At 48.4% G+C, this 17,419-nt stretch overlaps 1 protein-coding gene across 1 annotated transcript in view; it reads left to right on the top strand.

Moving 5' to 3' along the window:
- The window catches only part of NTN1 (netrin 1), a 117,896-nt gene that overhangs the window by 50,832 nt on the left and 49,645 nt on the right, over positions 1–17,419 (top strand). Inside the window, exon 2 of the mRNA XM_026075745.1 lies at positions 11,055–11,243. Within this exon, the coding sequence (XP_025931530.1) occupies positions 11,055–11,243 (189 nt within the window). The remainder of the gene's footprint in view (positions 1–11,054; positions 11,244–17,419) is intronic.

The following is a 17,419-nucleotide window of genomic DNA, read 5'->3' as shown; positions in this document are numbered from 1 at the left end:
CCGGAGCAACAGTGACTGGGYGCATGAGCAGCATCATTTGAAACTGGGTCTGCCCTGGAGGAATCACAGCCTGAGCTGGCTAGTTTCAAACTGCTTTGCATTGCTTTCACCCCTTGGTTGCAGGGTAGCTGTGRCCAAGTGTACCATTTCCTTGGGGCAATGATAGAAGCAGAGCTAAGGTTGTTTGTATTCCTGGTCCTTTTAGGCTGAACGGTTTTAATATCGACTTTTGAATCTTTTCACTCTTTGCTGCGTCGGTTGCATTATCAGGCCTTTTGCATTTCAAATAACCTTTGCTCTGAATGTGCTAGTTCTTTCAATATCTGTTTCTGCTGTGACTTTAACCCTCAAGTGGCTGATATACTCCTGCACTGGAAGTGTGGGAAAACTTAYAAGAAAATGTCTTGGGCAGGGAGTCACCCGGGGACAGTGATGCTCTGTGCGCTGGGTGTGCTGGCTCCTGCCRCTTTGAGTTTACATCTTGGTCTGGGTCAGGGCCCCAGGTCAGCATTCACTTTGGCATTGGCAGCGCTCAGAACCAGGTCAGTACATAGCCTCCTTTTTAGCTGTTGGGCTGTGATTTTAAGACAGAAGCACAAAGGTGTTTGGAGAGAAAGAGCTGAGGACAAGCACTTTGGGACTGAGGTGCTGATTTGGTACCCTGAAAAGCATCATCTAACCTGCAGCAGTTCATAGCCRCCAGGAGAGATGACCACACTGGACTCCTAAGAGGAAAGCACTGTGGCGTGGGGTAAGGAGCTGAGGATGCTCTTCTTGAAAAGCACCGCAAGCCCTGCAGCAGTCGTAGGAAAGCTGCTGCTGAGATCTGTACCCGATAAGAGAGAAACCACAAAGGCTAGCAGTCTAAGTGGATAAATTGTTCCCAAGTGGATTCCCCTCGGACTCTAAATAAACATCAACACTTAACAAGCACCTCCGCACTCAGCTCAGTGGGTGGTTTGGAGGCTGACTGCTGTGTACTTTCTCTGATAACCCGTAGGTTGGAGGGTGAGTTCTCCCATCAGCTCTGGCCTTAGGATGGCATCTGGGTGAATTACGGGATGCAAACAGTTTCTTTCAAAGTATTTACAACCTCAGAAGCTGGATTTGGATGATGCAACTAAATAAGAAAGCTTATGACAGCCTAGGGCTCCCAGATTGAAATGAAAAGTTTGCTTCTTGACATTTCCTTTCTTAAAAAAATAAATTAATTAAGTTCTTTGCAGGCTTAAGCCTATCTGCAAATCTCCTGCATGATATCTGATTTGAGTAAAAAGTCTTTTGGTCAAGTTCCACAGCTACTGAAGAAAGGGAGGCTCTTATTAGATCATTGAGAATGTGCCCACTCACATTATTCTCAGCCTGATCGCAATGGGACCCGAACACGGGTGCGACGTGTTGGCAGTTCCAGTGCAAAATGGCAGGAGACCCTGGCATGCACTCACCTCTGACTGGGTCCCTTGCCGTCTATTGGTCAGCACAGATGCGAGGTCCGCCTGGAGCTCTTGTTCCACCCCTTGGAGATGGTTCCTCACGATCCTTGTCAAGGCAGACTCATGACCTGACTATGAGGCTCAAGCCTTCACCTCTAGACAGCTTCCAGTGGTGCTTTAGATGGACAAAGGCTCCACTTCAGTGTCTCCATTCAATAGAGGCTGGTCCCAGCTCCTGGCACACTCAGTGGAGGAATAAAGTGCTATATGCAGCCCACTTGCAGTGCTACCTTAGGTGTTGCACCAATTGCATGCACATCAGCTCCTGAACAGGCAGTTTGAGTACAACCGTGTGAGCTGTACCAAGGCTAGGCTTGCTCTGTGATTTGCATCTTGTATTGAGTAAGACTGCTTTTGTCTTAGGAAAAAATGCCTTTAGTGTGAGGTTGCCACTAATTGCTTAATATTTCAATACAACCCATCAGGCCAACAGGTTTCTCATCCATCCTCATTCACTGTTGATAGATAGTCAACTGCCTGGAGGCTTTGAAGGMGCCATTGAAGGTCACTGTAAATGTCCCAGAGGATTCAGGGCAGCCTGGGGGCCTCACTGGCTGAAAACAGCTGTTTGCCAYGTGTGTCAGCTAGCAATGGCAAGATCTGAACTGATCAGAGATTGTTAAAATCTGGCTCTTAATCTGAACATCTCAGAGCTGTAAATCTCCCAGGAATAAGTCTTGCTCTTCCTCCTGATGCTTCCTGCCAGGCCAGAAATACCATGTGGACAGCCTGGAAATACCTAGTGAAATTTTGGTTCTTCAGTCCAGTCTGAAACTAATAAATGTGGAAGCAGTTATGAAAATATCTCCCTTCCCTGAAATTAGTAAAAACATATATCAGACCACACTCAGACAGGTTCACATTATGAGTTAAGTCGCAAGTCGTGTCTCTCACTATTGGAGCCAGCTTCCATGCTGTCAGATGCTGGAGGGGTGGATAGGGAGCCACCGTGCCTGGTTTGCAGTGATTACAGAGACTATTGGGCACTTTCCAAAGGAATATCATACTATCAGAAAGAGCTTTGGTCTCACAACACTGGAGAGAAGTTGGTAACTGTGAATACCGACAAAATAACCCTCAGTAGCTGATTTGAAGGGACTCGTTCTTTCCTCTTCTTGGGTATGATCTACAAGCAGCCCTGGACATTTTCAAAGTATCTGTTCTCAAAACCACATGCCAGAGGCTACAGTCATTTCAGATGCTAGTTCTAGGCTTTGCCAACCTGTCTGCTGCCCAGTTTTACAGCCCATATTTGAGTTGGCTCCAGGTGCTGACGGTCAACTGGATGCGCCTAGCTTAGTCATATCCTCTGCTTGGGTGAGGGCAAATCCCAAAATCACATTCATAGGCTGAATCTCTCAGGTGCCGACATTCAGCATTTGCTTTTCCTATCTGGTCCCTAGTAACTACTGAAAGTTCACTATTCCTGCTAATGTTCCTGCTCATAAACCAGATTGTTTGGAAAGTCTGGTGTACAAAGGCAAATTTTTTATATAAGGCAGGAAGGAGTACTGCTGGATTAGCACAGTGCAGCAGCTGTAAATGCCCAGTGCAGGCAGCCTGCCCCTGTGCTCATTACTGGGCTATCCAAGCACCCGCCAGCAGGACTAATCTTTATCACTGGCTGTTTGTCCTCTCCAGAGGCCTGGGGGCAAGCAGGAGGGATGAGGACACACAGACATTCTTCTCGCTGGAGGAGGGCCCTGTCCCTCCTCCTGCCACATCGCTCCTGTGTCTTTCCACCTCACCCCCTCCCACTGAGTTTGTCTCTTCAGTCCACCCTCAACTTCCTCTCATCCAGACACCCAGGGTCTCCCCATCCCTAATCCCAGCTGTCTCCAGWTCTCCAAATCCATCCAAGGCACCTCCCCTCGGCCGGCCACCCTTTCCTGCCACCAAAAACTTTGGCTGATCTTTTCCTCTCCACCCCATCCTGTCCCTACAGGTTCTGTTTTCAGCTTAGCTTTGCCAGTGAAAATAAGATCTTCAGGGAATTTAGCCGCAAAACTCTATCAATTTTGACTGAAACGTCCCCCATTTTTCAGTGACTTATAAACTCAGTCAAATTTATCAGTTCTTCTTAGAGACAGTGAAAGACACATCCCTACCAAGGAGCAATGTTTTTCTTTTTAAGCCATGGCTTCAAATACAAGGGTGATAGATTTTCTTTAAGGAAAGAAATCCCCAAATTTGTTAGCATTGGCACAACATCGTATTTTTCACTAGCCTTGTTCCTCATTAGCAGCTGAATCATTTTAGCAGGAACTTTTCCAAAAATATTCAGTCTGAGTCAGACATTCGGTCTCGAATGTTTTAGCCCAAACAGTGAGTTTGGCATTTTTTACGTAAAAGCAAACAAGGGTCTTATCATTGGAAATCTCGGGCAGGAGTAAGTGTTGCTGTTACCAACCTGGGCTCCAATATTGCAGAGTGTTTTCATATCCTGCAGAACCAAAGTCAACTGGGGGAATATTTCCAGGACCTCCTGGGACCTTGCTCCCCATGTCATGATGCAGTGTTTGGGAAGTAGCAGGCACTTTGGGCAACACAGCACCCTCAAGGACATGTCTGGAGGAGGTGGACAGGTCCAGAGTCTCTCTGCTGACATATTTTCTCCCTGGAATTGCTGTTCCTCAGGTTTTTCATACCTGCAGAACTCCTCTGTTCCCCTACCCCTTTCTTGTGCTGTCGGGAAGAGTTTCTCGTCACGTTTCTCCACAGGACCCTTCTCTCTTGCTTCTCCTGGATTTGCAGCACAGACCCTTCCTTGTGTTGCAGGCACAAGGGGTCAGAAGGCTGGCACATTCTCCAGCAGGGCTTCAGCTCCAGCCGAACTCAGGGGAGCTCTGCGGTGAATCAGCAAGGACGGGGCTTTCCTTCATCAGCTTCTTTTTGCTGCAGGCTGGATTTGCGGCTAAGGTTTTGCAGGCGATGCCAAAACATAGCTGCATATAATGTGGTGTGTCCGCACACTTTCCTCCGTCTCTTCCCTCTGACTGTCAGGAAAACCTAGGGCCTGGCGCAGACCCTGCGTCTCCCTCTCGCAGCCGCAACACGCTGGTGGATTTCCCCTTTGGTGGGCTAGCTCAAGCAAACCAAACTTATTTCCGATCCTCCCGCTTACTCAGACTTAACAGCACATGCAAATAAATTTTCCCGAGCAAACAGTTTTGTTTGGTGCTGGCCAACTGGTCTGCGGCTGATGGCACCGAGCCACGGTGGGAGAGCTCTGCCTTGGCCCTGCAGCCCCAGCAGCTGAGGCGCAGCCTGCCCTACAAGCAGAGATGGTTTCCGTCACTCAGCCGCAAGAGCAACTTGCTATCCCAGCCTCGATGACTCTGATGGCCCTGGCGGCCATGTGCTGGCTGTATCATGGAGTACTTCACTCCTACTATGGCATGTATTCATCCACGCCTTGCTGTTTTGTTGCAATAGGCATGAATATAAATCCCCCTCCCTAGCTTGGACAATGTCCATGTCCCCAAGGGAGGTCCTTGCACGGCCAGGCTGCCAGGGCTGGCTCCTGGCAACCCTGTGGTTGTCACCCCAGGTGCAACTTCAGCTCCGAGGGGACAGCCTCCATCCTTGGAAATGGCCGCRCAGCAGCGGGGGGGGCAAGCTGCTCCTTCGCTCTTCTCCCGGCAGGCCCAAAGCGTGCTGCCTGGCACCGGTGGCCCGTGCTGGCCCAGAGGTGGACAGGKGCTTGCTGTGTCTGCTGGGCTCTGACGTACAGGGGCACCACAGCTCAGCTCCAGTTTCATGCCTCATACCAAACTGCCAGACGACACCAGGCCTGAAAGGACACGGTGCTTTAGGGAACCAAGGAAACCCTCACACCTTGTCTGCAGGGGCTTTCTCTTTATCTCCCAGTCTTAGCAACCAGACAGGTCTCTGCAGGGTCTGGCTGCTCCATCTCCATTTTACCCCTCTCTTTGCTTCAAGGGTGGCCATTTCCACAGCCAATATGGCTCTTAAAAGGAAAAAAAAATCCCAGGGATATTTTCAGGTCTAGGGGAGYCTGTGGACCTTCTTCCTGTGTAGCTCTGAGTTAGGAAACTGGTTCCTGGCAGAACGGGGTTTCAGCAGCCAGCTGGGTGGTAAGTCTCCTATCTGCACCAGGCTGTCGAGGACCCAAGGGTCCCCTGAGCGAAAAGCCCCTCCAGAAAAGCAACTCAGGCAGGGTACACCTCTCAAAGGCTGGGACAAGACATGTGAGGCTTGCTCCTGTAAAACAGAAATAAAGCCTGAGGCTGAGCTAGTAATTTTCTTTGCAAAAAAGTTATTTGGGAAAAGAACATTTTTAAGGAGACTGAGGCTATTCATAAATTCAAGTCAAATTTAGAGATTACTTTCAGCCCCTGGCTTCCTCTATCCTCTCCCTTCCCTTTCCTTCCCCCCTCCCCGAATTATTGTTCATAAAAATTAAAACAAAATGTTTTGGGGYTTTTGTTTGTTTAAAAAAAAACAATTTTCATTTCAAAAATTGCCAAAATATAAGTTTTGGAAGGGTGGGGTCTTTTGAAAGGGCAGGCTCGAAGCATTGTCATTGCTGAATGAAAACCGCGGAGAGGAATGCGTCCTGGGAGATGCAGGGCCTTGGGACACGGGGCCTGGAGGACAGCGTGGCAGCACAAAAGACTGCAACCACAGCGTCCATCATGCAACTCCAGCCTGCTCCTCGGATTCAGATATCTCCTTTCATTCTCTCTCATGGAAAATTCTACCCGTGTTGACCTTCTTCTATGAATTCATTTGACCAAGACCAAAGTCAATTTTTTAATGAGGAGATGTTGCTGCTGAAGTTTCTTTGACTGGCTCCAAACCGTATCCCTCCTCTTTTCCAGTCCAGCCTTCTCTATGCTTCTAAACATCTGCATTTAACTGATATCTAGTTGTTCATGTCAGAGCTTGGCAGCCCAGGTAGAGACTGTTTGATGAAGGTATGTACATCTGTGCACAATAAAATCAGTGAACAAAAGGCTGAGCGAGGTCCTTGGCAAAATAAGAGAAAGAAAGGAGCAGGAGACAGCAGCACCCAGCTTAGTGCAAAGCAACTGGAGCCAAAACCTTTCATCAGAGAGTTCTCAGCACCTGGCAGATGTTTTGCTCCCGGCCAGGTCTGCTGTGTGTCTGCAGACTGTGCAGATGCATCTTCTGCACTGGCTGAAAAGGACAGCATGAGGAGCGTAGATGTTGATACTGGGACGTGATTTTATTACAGCCACCAAAGACGTTCATAGAAAGAAAAGATGGGTTACTGAAGAGCCACTTAGGGTAGCGGGGAAATTCAAAACATGAAGCAGTGGCTGGAAATTAAAGCCAGGCCAGTTCATGTTAGAAACAAGGCAAAATGCTTTAGCACAGTGGGTGATTAACTATTGGGCCGAGGGAAAGGGCGGACGGGAGCTTCGTTTCCTGAGCGCCTCACGCCCAGGCTCTGTGCCACTCCGCAAAACATGCTCGGGCAGAGCACAAGGAGAGTCCTCGGTGCATGAGGACTTCTTACAGATTTAGAGGTGGGATCTAGGGGCAATGGCAGGCATCACAACACACTGCTGGATCTCTGAAATCCTGACTACCAACTTCAGTGTACCCCAGACATCGCCTGCACCGAGTATCTCTGAGCTCCGACTGCCTGTCTTCTCTGAGCTGTAGCACCAGCATGATGGATCCCATCATGATGACTGTTTGTGTCACAGACTGGATGAGCCATTTATTGCATTGCCTTAATTCTTCCTTCTCTGTGCACTACTGTCAGAAAAAAATAGCATGGTTATTTTGCTTCAGTCAGACCAAGCCTTTCCCATTGGGCACCTGTAAGCACATCAGGCTAGAGACTTAACTGCCAGTTAGCTCTGGTCGATGGCCAGCGCATAGTGCCAGGGTCTTCAGGGCTCAGGCACTCAGAGATAGGATGGGAGATAATAATTTTGATTGAATCCAGTCTCCTTGTGTCAGTTTGGCCCATGCTGTCTGCACGAATGAGTGCATTCAAAAGGGGAGGAAGATGGAAAAGCATCCATGTGCCTGGGGTTAGGAGGGGATCTCCATCTGTCTGGTGGCCAGCAAACGCCCTGGTGCTGGCAGGAGCCAGCAAAGGTGCCACTGCAGCATGTGGTCGTGAGGGAGGACAACCAGTGCAAGCTTGTAGGTACCCTGGGAATGCAGGGGGAAGGAGAGGACACAGCCAAGCCCAAGCTGACGGAGCCAAAAATAGTCTGAAAAATCACAGCAGAGAGGTGGCCATTGCTACCTGGCTGCTCACAGTGCTGGCRGGGAGCTCGAGCAGAGGCCAGGTATAGTGAGGTGTGAGACTTGCAGAGAAATGGAGGGGAAGCGGAGCCCAGCATCRTTCTGGGGGCCCGACTGGTGCCTTTTCCCCAGCTGCTCATGGTGGAAGCAGGCTGGGAGGCAGCCCCAGTGTGGGTGAGAGCTGTACGCTGCTCCATGAGCACCTGTGACCTGGAGCACATGTGCCATGCTGGGCATGGAGGGGGGCTCATACAACCTTCGCATCCTCCCTGCCCCGTCATTTCCTCCTATTTGTACACCAGTGGTGTACGGGATCTTTAGGACATTTGCTCTGAATGAAGATGGAGATGACTGTTTTGGGGAGTTTCCTGAGCTTCTTGTACAGGTCAGCTCTTTACCTCCTCCAGACACTGGACTTTCTCATCCCTGGAAGGGCAGCTTAAAATGACATTGTGCTGGGGAGATGGGCTGCAAGCAGCTCTGCACACCCTGCTTATTCCTTTGAGTTCCTGTGGCAGCATTGACCCTGAGGCACCAGCTAAAGTATTTGCAAAGTTCTTGAGAAAAATGGGGGACTTCTGCCTCCTGATTTTGCAAAAAAATCTTTCTGTTTATCAAGTAACCTAAGGAAATGCAAAAATTTTCACTTAGCGTGGGCCAAGCTTTGAATTTTAAAAGGGGACTTTCCGATACAATCTTGCAAAATACTTYAGTATGAACTCCAGCTCTCACTAAATTATACATTCTAGAATGAGGTGAGTTTTCATGCTCATTGAAAAACATGCATATCTGGCAGCTTCAAGGAAGAATCAGGTTTACCATGAGTTCATGAAGCTCCCTGGAGAAATATCTCCTCATGTTGGTCAACTGGGACTAGTTCCTGTGGCTTGCAGCACTGAAGACATAGTTTCCAGTGAGTTGCAAGGCTTTGAACAATGGAGATGTGCCTGCAGTTTATAATCTATAGCTGGGATGACAGACCCTCAAATTGGGGAACTCTTTTGCTTCCTTTGCTCAAGCCAAGTCTTGAGGCTGGTGCCACTGATGATGAAGGCTGTTGCCTTGGTAGCTAGCTACAGCTGAGAGGACTTCTGGGCTGCTGCCTCCATGTCACAGCCACCGTCTTCCTCTCAGCAGGACCATGCTTGCAGTGAAGGCACTAGCCTGAACTAAGTCCTCAGTTCTCATTACTGCCATATGTTCCCTGCATGACCTGAAAAAATGGTTTAATCTGAGCATCTYGGTTTCTCTTCTGTCAGACTAAGCTTGGTACTTTAAAAACACCACTACCTCCTTCCTGAAAGTTTAGATCATAAGTTCTGCAGGGCAAGAGTCATCTCTAATCCTCTATTTGTACAGCACTTAGTGCCACAGAACCATCGTGCTGGCAGGGGTTGCTCAGCACGCCACAAGAAAAGGAGAATACCATAGTTGAGCGGCTGCTAGAGCGCTCCTAGCAAAGGCACAGAAAGCTCTTCCTGAGATTAAGATGGGAGGGGAAAAATCTACAAGGGKGAATGCAGAAAGCACTCGGTGCATGCCCCCGCATTTCTTTTAGATGCAAACAGGCTGTTTAACTGCACTTGCAGCATCAGCAAATGTGTCTCTGGGACAGGCCAGACATAAAAAGCAGCAATTCCCTCTGCAGGCAGGAGTTGGGTCTCTAGTCTCCTTGATCGTGTTCTCCTGTTCAGGTGTCTTTAGATGAAAGTTGTGTCCCTGGCTGGTGTCAGGAATCTCACTTTCTCACGGTTGACAAACCACTCTGGGGTTGCTGTTCTCACTATCAGCGAGTTGGTCATTGCATCTCCTGCTCTGGAAACATTTGGGTCTGGTCGGGATGTGAGGTCATGCCTCACTGAGTTAGCCAGAAGAAATCAAATTCCAAGGGGAAAAGCAGAGAGGTCATTCTTCACCCCCCTGCTTGGAGGCATCCAGAGGATTTTGCTCTCCAGCTACGCTCTGGTTGCATGTCAAGAGTTATCTGGGGATTGTTCCCAATAAATAATCCGGAACTGCACTTTAATTTTCTGGGCTGAAATTTGATAATTAAGCAAATATAGCACATCTTTGTCTTGGGCAAGCACCGTAAGGTAAACAGGAAGGAATGAGGGATTAAGATGTTTCTACTCTAAAGGAAGGTGACAAGCCCAGAGCCGTGACACCTTCATGCAGAGCTGAGAGGCCCAGCTGTGGGTTGGCATTGCACAGATGCATTGTTCAGGGGTGAAGAGCAAATAAAAGCAAAGGGAAAAGAAAACAAGCTATAAAATTCTCGGCAAAGCACACAGCCCCAGCAACTGCCTCTTGATGTTCCCTTGACAGCTCTGGGGTCGAGCTTTTGAAGTTCTTAAGTTTTCTTTTGCAAAAGCCCCTTGTTAAAATAGTCCCTGTGTTGACATTAGGCTGCATATGGTGGAGAAATTGGACATCTCCCGGCAGGTTCAATGACAGCAGATTCAATCAAAGCAGAGAGGGACTTTTTGGTATTTGACTAACTGGGCGTCAGGCCGGCCCCGTCCCAGCAGCAGGATGAGAGGTGCTGACACAGACAGACAAGGTTTTATTGGCATGTTCTGGGCCACAGAAATGTAACAGAGCCTCATGCTGCAGGTACCAAACATGGGAAGAAATACAAGGGAAGAAACTAGCTCAGAAGATTTTGAAACGATATATAGAGTTCAAACACCCTTGTGTGCCGGGATTGTGTGCAAGTGCAAATATTGGGAAAGATGGGCAGGTGGTGGTGAAAACTTGTTTCTCTAACGGTGCAGGGGAGAAACTTTTGTTTCTCTAACGGTGCAAAGTGCTTGCGACAAAATTGGTGGGGCCAAGGGGTTTGCATGGCCATTTCCTAACCACAGAGGGGGTCACYGCCTTCAAGGCCAGTTCTCCATCGGGACCCAGCTTTTGATTCACATTAAGAGTGGGGAGAGGCAAAAGATGTTTTTCCTGCTTTATAACCCTGCTGTAAGCCACGATGGTGAAACCCTGCAAGGTCTCAGTGCTCTCAGACCCTGAGCTCCCCCTCCAAAAAGCCAGGGTTGACATCACAGCGCGGATCTCCCCGGAGAGGTTTGGGTTCGCAGAGGGCTTCCCAGAGCTGGCAACGCCATCACAGCATCCCCTCCTCTGACACCCGCATGTTTCCATCACAGGCGTGTGGTCCCAAAGCAGGACTCAAGCGTGACCAGCCTCTCCTTCAATGTGTTGCTGTTTAGCGTGTAGACCCATGACCGAGCTGGGGTAGGTACATCCATGATCCCCCCCGGATGCCACTGGTGACCATTTCTGCTCTTTTCTCAACAGCCTGCAACTGCAACCTTCACGCCCGGAGATGCCGCTTTAACATGGAGCTCTACAAGCTGTCGGGACGCAAGAGTGGGGGCGTCTGCCTGAACTGCCGGCACAACACTGCGGGTCGGCACTGCCACTACTGCAAGGAGGGCTTCTACCGGGACCTGACCAAGCCCATCTCCCACAGGAAAGCCTGCAAAGGTACCTGGACTGGGGGGCTGCAGGAAGGTCGGGACCATGAGCGGCTCCTTCTTCTCCAACTCCTTCCTCCCTCTTCTGTTTCCACAGCTATTTCTATTGCCAAACTCTCCCTACTCCTTCTCCCAAAACCAGACCATCAGAATGGCTTTTCTTACCCCATCATTACTTACCCTTGCCTTACCCCGATCTCCCCAGTACCCTCATGAGGAGAARGCCATCAAGATTAAAAAAAATCCTCACTGCCAAGGACGAATTTCAAAATATTTTCAGGCTTTAAAGATTTATTTTCTCACTTTTAACTTATATATATGTATTTATATATTATATACAATTTATATTATTATATAATTTATATGTTATGCTCCCCTCTGCTCTGATAGACACATCTAACTTGGTTAGCAAGTATGTAAAAGCAGGCTTGGACAAAATCCCAGGTATAGGGTTAGCGGCTGCATCTCAAAATAATCAACCTTCAAATTTCACCCCAAAATCATTTGACCTGTCGCAGCTTAACAACACCTCACACAAACACGCGCACCACTTGCAAACATCCCACGGTGTCGGGCAAGCATTCAGAGCACGCGTGAGCAGGCAAAGAGAAATGAAGAGGCGGTGAAGAAAGCTCAGACAAAGGAGAAGAAAGACAAAGGTGCAAACAGGCCAGTGGGATTATTCTGGGCGGCAAATGAGCTGCTTGCTTAAAACCCGCCACCGGCTGCATGTCCTGCTTTTCCCAGGTTGCACACCGGCAAAGCTGGGCACCTACAAAAGCAATGCTTGCCTCCTCCAAACCCCCATGGGTGTCTCGCTCCGTCCTCCACCCCCCGCACTGCTGGCGGGAGGAAAAGACAGCAGTTAATCCACACACAAACCCATTTGCTCCTCTGGACACAGTGTTAAAAGCAAAAAGGGAAGTGATTTTATTCTTCATTCAACGAGCTGGGTTTTCTGAGGTTTCCCTGTTCTCTTCAGTGGAAGGGAAGCAGCTGTGGGTGCCATGGGTTCACAGGGTTCGCTGGCATTGCAGGAGGTCGCTGGGTTTTCTCCTTGATGCTGACTCTCTCGAAACCCACAGATGGGCACTGGCACTAGCTGGAAATGGCCCTTGGGCAGAAGCGGGCGCTTGCGCTGCTCCCCAGGCCCAGCACTGTTCCCTTCCAGCTTTGCACCCCTTGGGAYGGCCTGGGTAGCTCACAGCGTGGACACCATCCCGCCTCTCCGCACGTTTTCCTCATGCTCTGTTGTTTTAAATAAGAGCAACTCCTTAAAATTAACCTTTTTTTTTAAGTCTCAGATGTCTGCTGGAAGATATAAATCCTGAACCTGAGACACAGCTAAATAAATCAAACAAAAGTTCAGGAATCACATTAGAAGATGTTGGGGGTTCCCACAGAAAGCTTCAGCTCTTTTCTTTTTAAACGCTAGTTTCAACAAGAAAAGGAAAGCTTTTTGGCCCGAGCCGGATATTTTTGGCTGGAAAGCTTTGGGTCTTCAGCGTTTTCAATTTTTTAATGAAAACGCTTCTTCATATTTTTTCCACTGAAAACAGACCCTCTTTGCCAAAACAGAAAAAGAAATCACTTATTTAGACAGTCCTACTCCCCCTTTTTTCACCTTGTAAAAATGATTTCAATAAGACATTTTCAAACCGCCCTGCATTACGATTGCTAATAAGCTACAGCTTCAGCTGAAGAGCACGTTGGTGGGATGTGAACAAAGCCCAGAGCTGAATGGTGGCTCTGAGGGGGATAGAAAATTGCCATTTTGGGGCCTCAGCGAGAGCCTGGAGAGCAGAGAGCCCTGCGAAAACCCAGCAGAGAGGGGAGCCGAGCCGCTTCCACGCAAACGCTAAAGGCTTCCTGCGCTGCAGGCAGTCCCAGCGTGGGACCCGGCACCGGGCGCRCAAGTCGCTGAGCACAGCCGCGCCTTGCCTGGCAAATCCCGAGCGGATATGTGTTGCAATAAAATTCATATTTCTCATTTCAAGGCCGGGTCGCAGCCTGAGTAACAAAGCATTAGGTTGAAGCAAACAAAGGGAAATTCTGAACACATGGTCTTTCCTCTAATAGAGCCGGAGGGGAGAGATGGAGATAATCGGAGCCCTTCATCCGCCTGCCGGGAAGCTGCGGGCTTTCATGGAGCGGCGTTTGCTGGTTCACGCCGGGTCGCGCATGCAGGGCCTGATGCTCATGTCCCTTCCCGTCCCTTTACGCCGTGCCGGCTCTGCACAGGGCCACGTGGTCACTTCACACGGGCGCCCTGCGCTCTCGCCCTGCAGCCCTCTCCACATCCRCCGAGGGCCCTGAAACTACCTTTGGGTGCAGACCATCGCCGTCCTGCCCCCACGTTCATCGGCACAATAAAACCAATTTTTTGCTCTCTCCACCCAGATTTTGGGGCAGCTGGGTTCATTCGAGAGCCAGGCTCCGGTGCATCCTGCCCCACCATAGCTCGGCCGCTCCATGCCAGGGCCGGGTCCCCTGCGCACCGCCACACTTGGTCTGCTCCAAGCGGACCAGCACGGCAGAAGGGAATAGAAATCACACATGCAAAACCACAGAGCTTCCTAAAGCAAGGCTGGGGCAGCATGGGGACTTCCCACTCCTCCCAAAGCACAGTTAACTCCTTCCCAGGGCTCCGGCTTGTTCCTGTGGCTCAGCCCCGGTTGTCCCAGCTGCTTTCCTGGGGCAGGGGCTTGCACGTCCAGGGAGGGATCTCAGGGGAGAGGAGTGCTCCCTTCTAGCCACAGGGTCACAGAGATACATGTATCTGTGTGTATATATATATATATATATATACGTATATGCCCTAACCCTGCTGCCTAGTTTGTATGGCCGGTGCACACACTAGCCCATAGAGGGGAGGAGACGCTCGGCTGCAGGGCAGGTCTGATGCTCCCTTGCCCTTTTCATCCCTCCATGGTGGCTTGTCCCAGGAAAAGGGACAGTTCCCACTGTTTTCCATGCTTGATGCTCCCTATCTCGCTCACTGCCTCGAGGAGGTTTCAAGGACTTTCTTCACTCTTGCCCTTCCCYGCTGTCCTTCCCGGCCAGCCATCCTGTCCTCTCCATTTATCCTTCCTGTCTCCCTGGCCCCTCGCACCTGCTAACCTCTTCGCAGCTGGAGGAGGCTGATGACACGGCCGTCTAATCTGAAAGGCAGAGCCTTGGAGCGGGGGCAACGGGTGGGAAAGCTCTGGGCCCAGCCTGCGAGAGGGTGGGTGGCAAAACCCGGCCCCTGAACATGCCACTGTGCCCAGGGCGAGGGCAGCCCATTGCTCTGCTTTTCTTTCCCTGTGACGGGACCCAGYGCACAGGGCCAGGGCCTTTCTCCTATGCAAACACGGATGAAATGTTTCCCACAGCTAAGGCAATTGCTCTGAAAAGTAATTTTCCTGCAAGAGCACCTAAGCACCATGTGCCTCCGCCTTGCCAGCGCACAGGGTTTATACCATCTCTTGGCCCAGGTGTTTCTCACGCTGCAGCGGCGATTGCAACAGTATCAGCCACAGACACTGTCTGGTCATTGCCTTCCCCATGCACATGGCTCATGCCTTGGTTTCCCCAAGTGAGCACCTGAGAACGAGGCTTGCTGGCCTTTGCCAAATGGGTTGCAATCCTTTAAGGCTGCCTTTCCCATTTGCTGAATCACCCTATTAACTGCACTTTGCAATTGTTCTTTTCTTATCTCATTGCCTTCTTGAACTGCTCCTTCTCTTGAAATTTGAGATCGACAAACTTAAATCCTTCTCTAACCCCCTCACAGTTTATAACAAAAATGCATCTATTGGAGCTAACACATACAAAGGTGTGTGATAAATATGCTTAGTAAATGATCAGCTCCCCTACTCTCAGGGTATTAGGACAATTTCACAGCATTTGGAATGGTTTATTGTCGGCGTAATCCAGYGTCCTATACAGACATAGATGAAATGAAGTTTCCTACAGCAAAGGATGTTCCTTTGAAAAATAGTTTTCCTGAGGTCTGTTGATGATTTAGGGGATTCTATTTTTTCCCTGGTTTTCTTTACTGATTCAGGGACTGTTCTGACATAATTGTTAAAAACAGGCATTTAAAAAGAACTRCCACCTAACAATTTCAGCCATTTCTCCATTGATAACAATATTAATTTATCATCTCACCAAGCCATCYGTCTATGGGCAAAGCTCTCCCAGAATCTCATGTTGACCGAATGTGTTTAGAATTAAGAAATTAACTGTTCTGTAGCATCTGCCATCTCCTTTACAACTGCCTTACATTTCATCTCACATGGCAGATTGTGTTTTCTCTATAAGACTTGATTCTTTCAACCATTGCATTGCTCCGTTCATGTTTTACACATAACATTTTTAAACAAAATGCATTTAATAGTCTTGTGAATTGATAGAGAACTGTCAAGGAAGCATGCAGCAAATTTAACCACCCTTGCAAGCATATGTTAGCTAGGGTGAACTTATAACAAATGTTCTATGAAAGATCTGCTGAAGATGTTTTGCATTAATTCAACTTCATTAATTCAGCCTAACAGATACATTCAGCTAAACTGTTTTTCCTTTTACTTGTGTTTCTCATCTCTTACTCCATCCTATAGACTAGGTTATGTATCTCAATTCATAATGCATCTAACGTCACATAATAGAAAATGATAGTGGAATAAGTTGTGTTATTTTAAATAATGGTTTGAATGCCTAGTTTGGGTGACTTATTTTTTCCAAATTATCAGAGTGTAAAAAAGTTTGCACGTTGACTGTTTCTTTAACTCTGAAGAAAAAGATAATGCCACAAATTTTGCGCCTATTGAAGGACTGTGGTGTAAGTTCAGACAGTGAAATGAATTGTGAACAGAAAGCGAAGCTAGGCAGTGCTGTCCTTCCCGGGGTGATGATTTTTTTAATAGTCAAACCTATAAGGAAATGTACCTCAAATTTTTTAAAGGATGTTTTAATGAACTAAAATTGTCTTAGCAGCACTTGTAAGGTCATAAGAAGTTAGGCTTTAAAGACGACTTCTAACCTGATGGTAGTTAATCGAAGAGTGGTGCAGTTATGCCATGTTGCTTGTCTGTATATTTGTTCACTTCCAGTTATTTTCTTGCAAACAGAAAAAGAAAAGTCATCAGCGATCAGAGATGCCGTGTCCCAGAGCCATGCAACAGGCAGAGCATGTCATGAACTCTGTAAACTACATGAAAAGGAATTAATGACAGATGGAGCAGGGATATTGCATGAAGTGGCAATGTTGGGAGTGTGCCAGAGCCTACCAGGACAGAGCTGGAAGTTAAAGGAGCGCTATTACCGCTGTTGGTGGGTGGTCAGGCGAAGCGAGAGACACCAGTTACTCAAGCAAGGGCTCGGGTTCCCCTGGAGTTTTGAGGTCAGACTACACAAATGATCTCTGCTCGGCCTCACGAGGGTATGCTTGGGCTGGAGAGTCTGATGATAGGCCTGGTCCTCTGCTGTGGGGGATCAGCGGCCTCCTTCCAGTGGGCTCAGGAATAGGATGGTCCTTCCTTCTGGCAGCTGCCCTGAAATCTGGTTCCTAGGTACATCGTTAGGTGTGGGGGCTCTCCTGGCAATCTGTCACCCTGACATTTTTTTTAAGTTTTAGCCACAAAAACACAGACATGTGAAAAGTTGAATGCTCATCTTTTAAAACTTGGAACAAAGGTAGATTGTTCTTTCTCACTGATTTTTTGTGAGAGCCTGAACAGCTCCCAAACCACTGAAACTGTGCTTCCCATTTCTTTCACTTTCTCTCTGCTCCAAATGATGTTGCAAGTGAAATTTCACATCTGGGTCCTGCAAACCTCTGTCCATTCCATTCCATCATGAGCGGCTATAAATCACGGCACTGGTGTTAGTTCTTTTGATTAAATTCACTCGTGATATTTGCCAGATTATTGGCACTAATGTAATTCTATTGGAACAGAGACTCTGCAGGGTTTTATAGCCTTGCTATAAAACAACTCTGCACTTTGAGGAAAGGATTTACACACTTTTTGATGAAAAGATGACAAATGATATGCATTGTGAATGCACTTTTGCTGAGGCTGCCAGTGTAAACCCATTGTGGAGGGGCAGAATTTGGCACCTGGAGGGATCACGCTCATTAAGACTTAGTGTTTTGGTTAAAAAAGGGATTGCCTGCCTCCACCATGCTGTTTCAGCCCCACATCT

This window comes from Apteryx rowi, unplaced genomic scaffold, assembly GCF_003343035.1.
Source record: "Apteryx rowi isolate R43461 unplaced genomic scaffold, aptRow1 scaffold_41, whole genome shotgun sequence".
Taxonomy (NCBI): Eukaryota; Metazoa; Chordata; class Aves; order Apterygiformes; family Apterygidae; genus Apteryx; species Apteryx rowi.
This window is presented reverse-complemented; position numbering and strand designations above follow the sequence as displayed.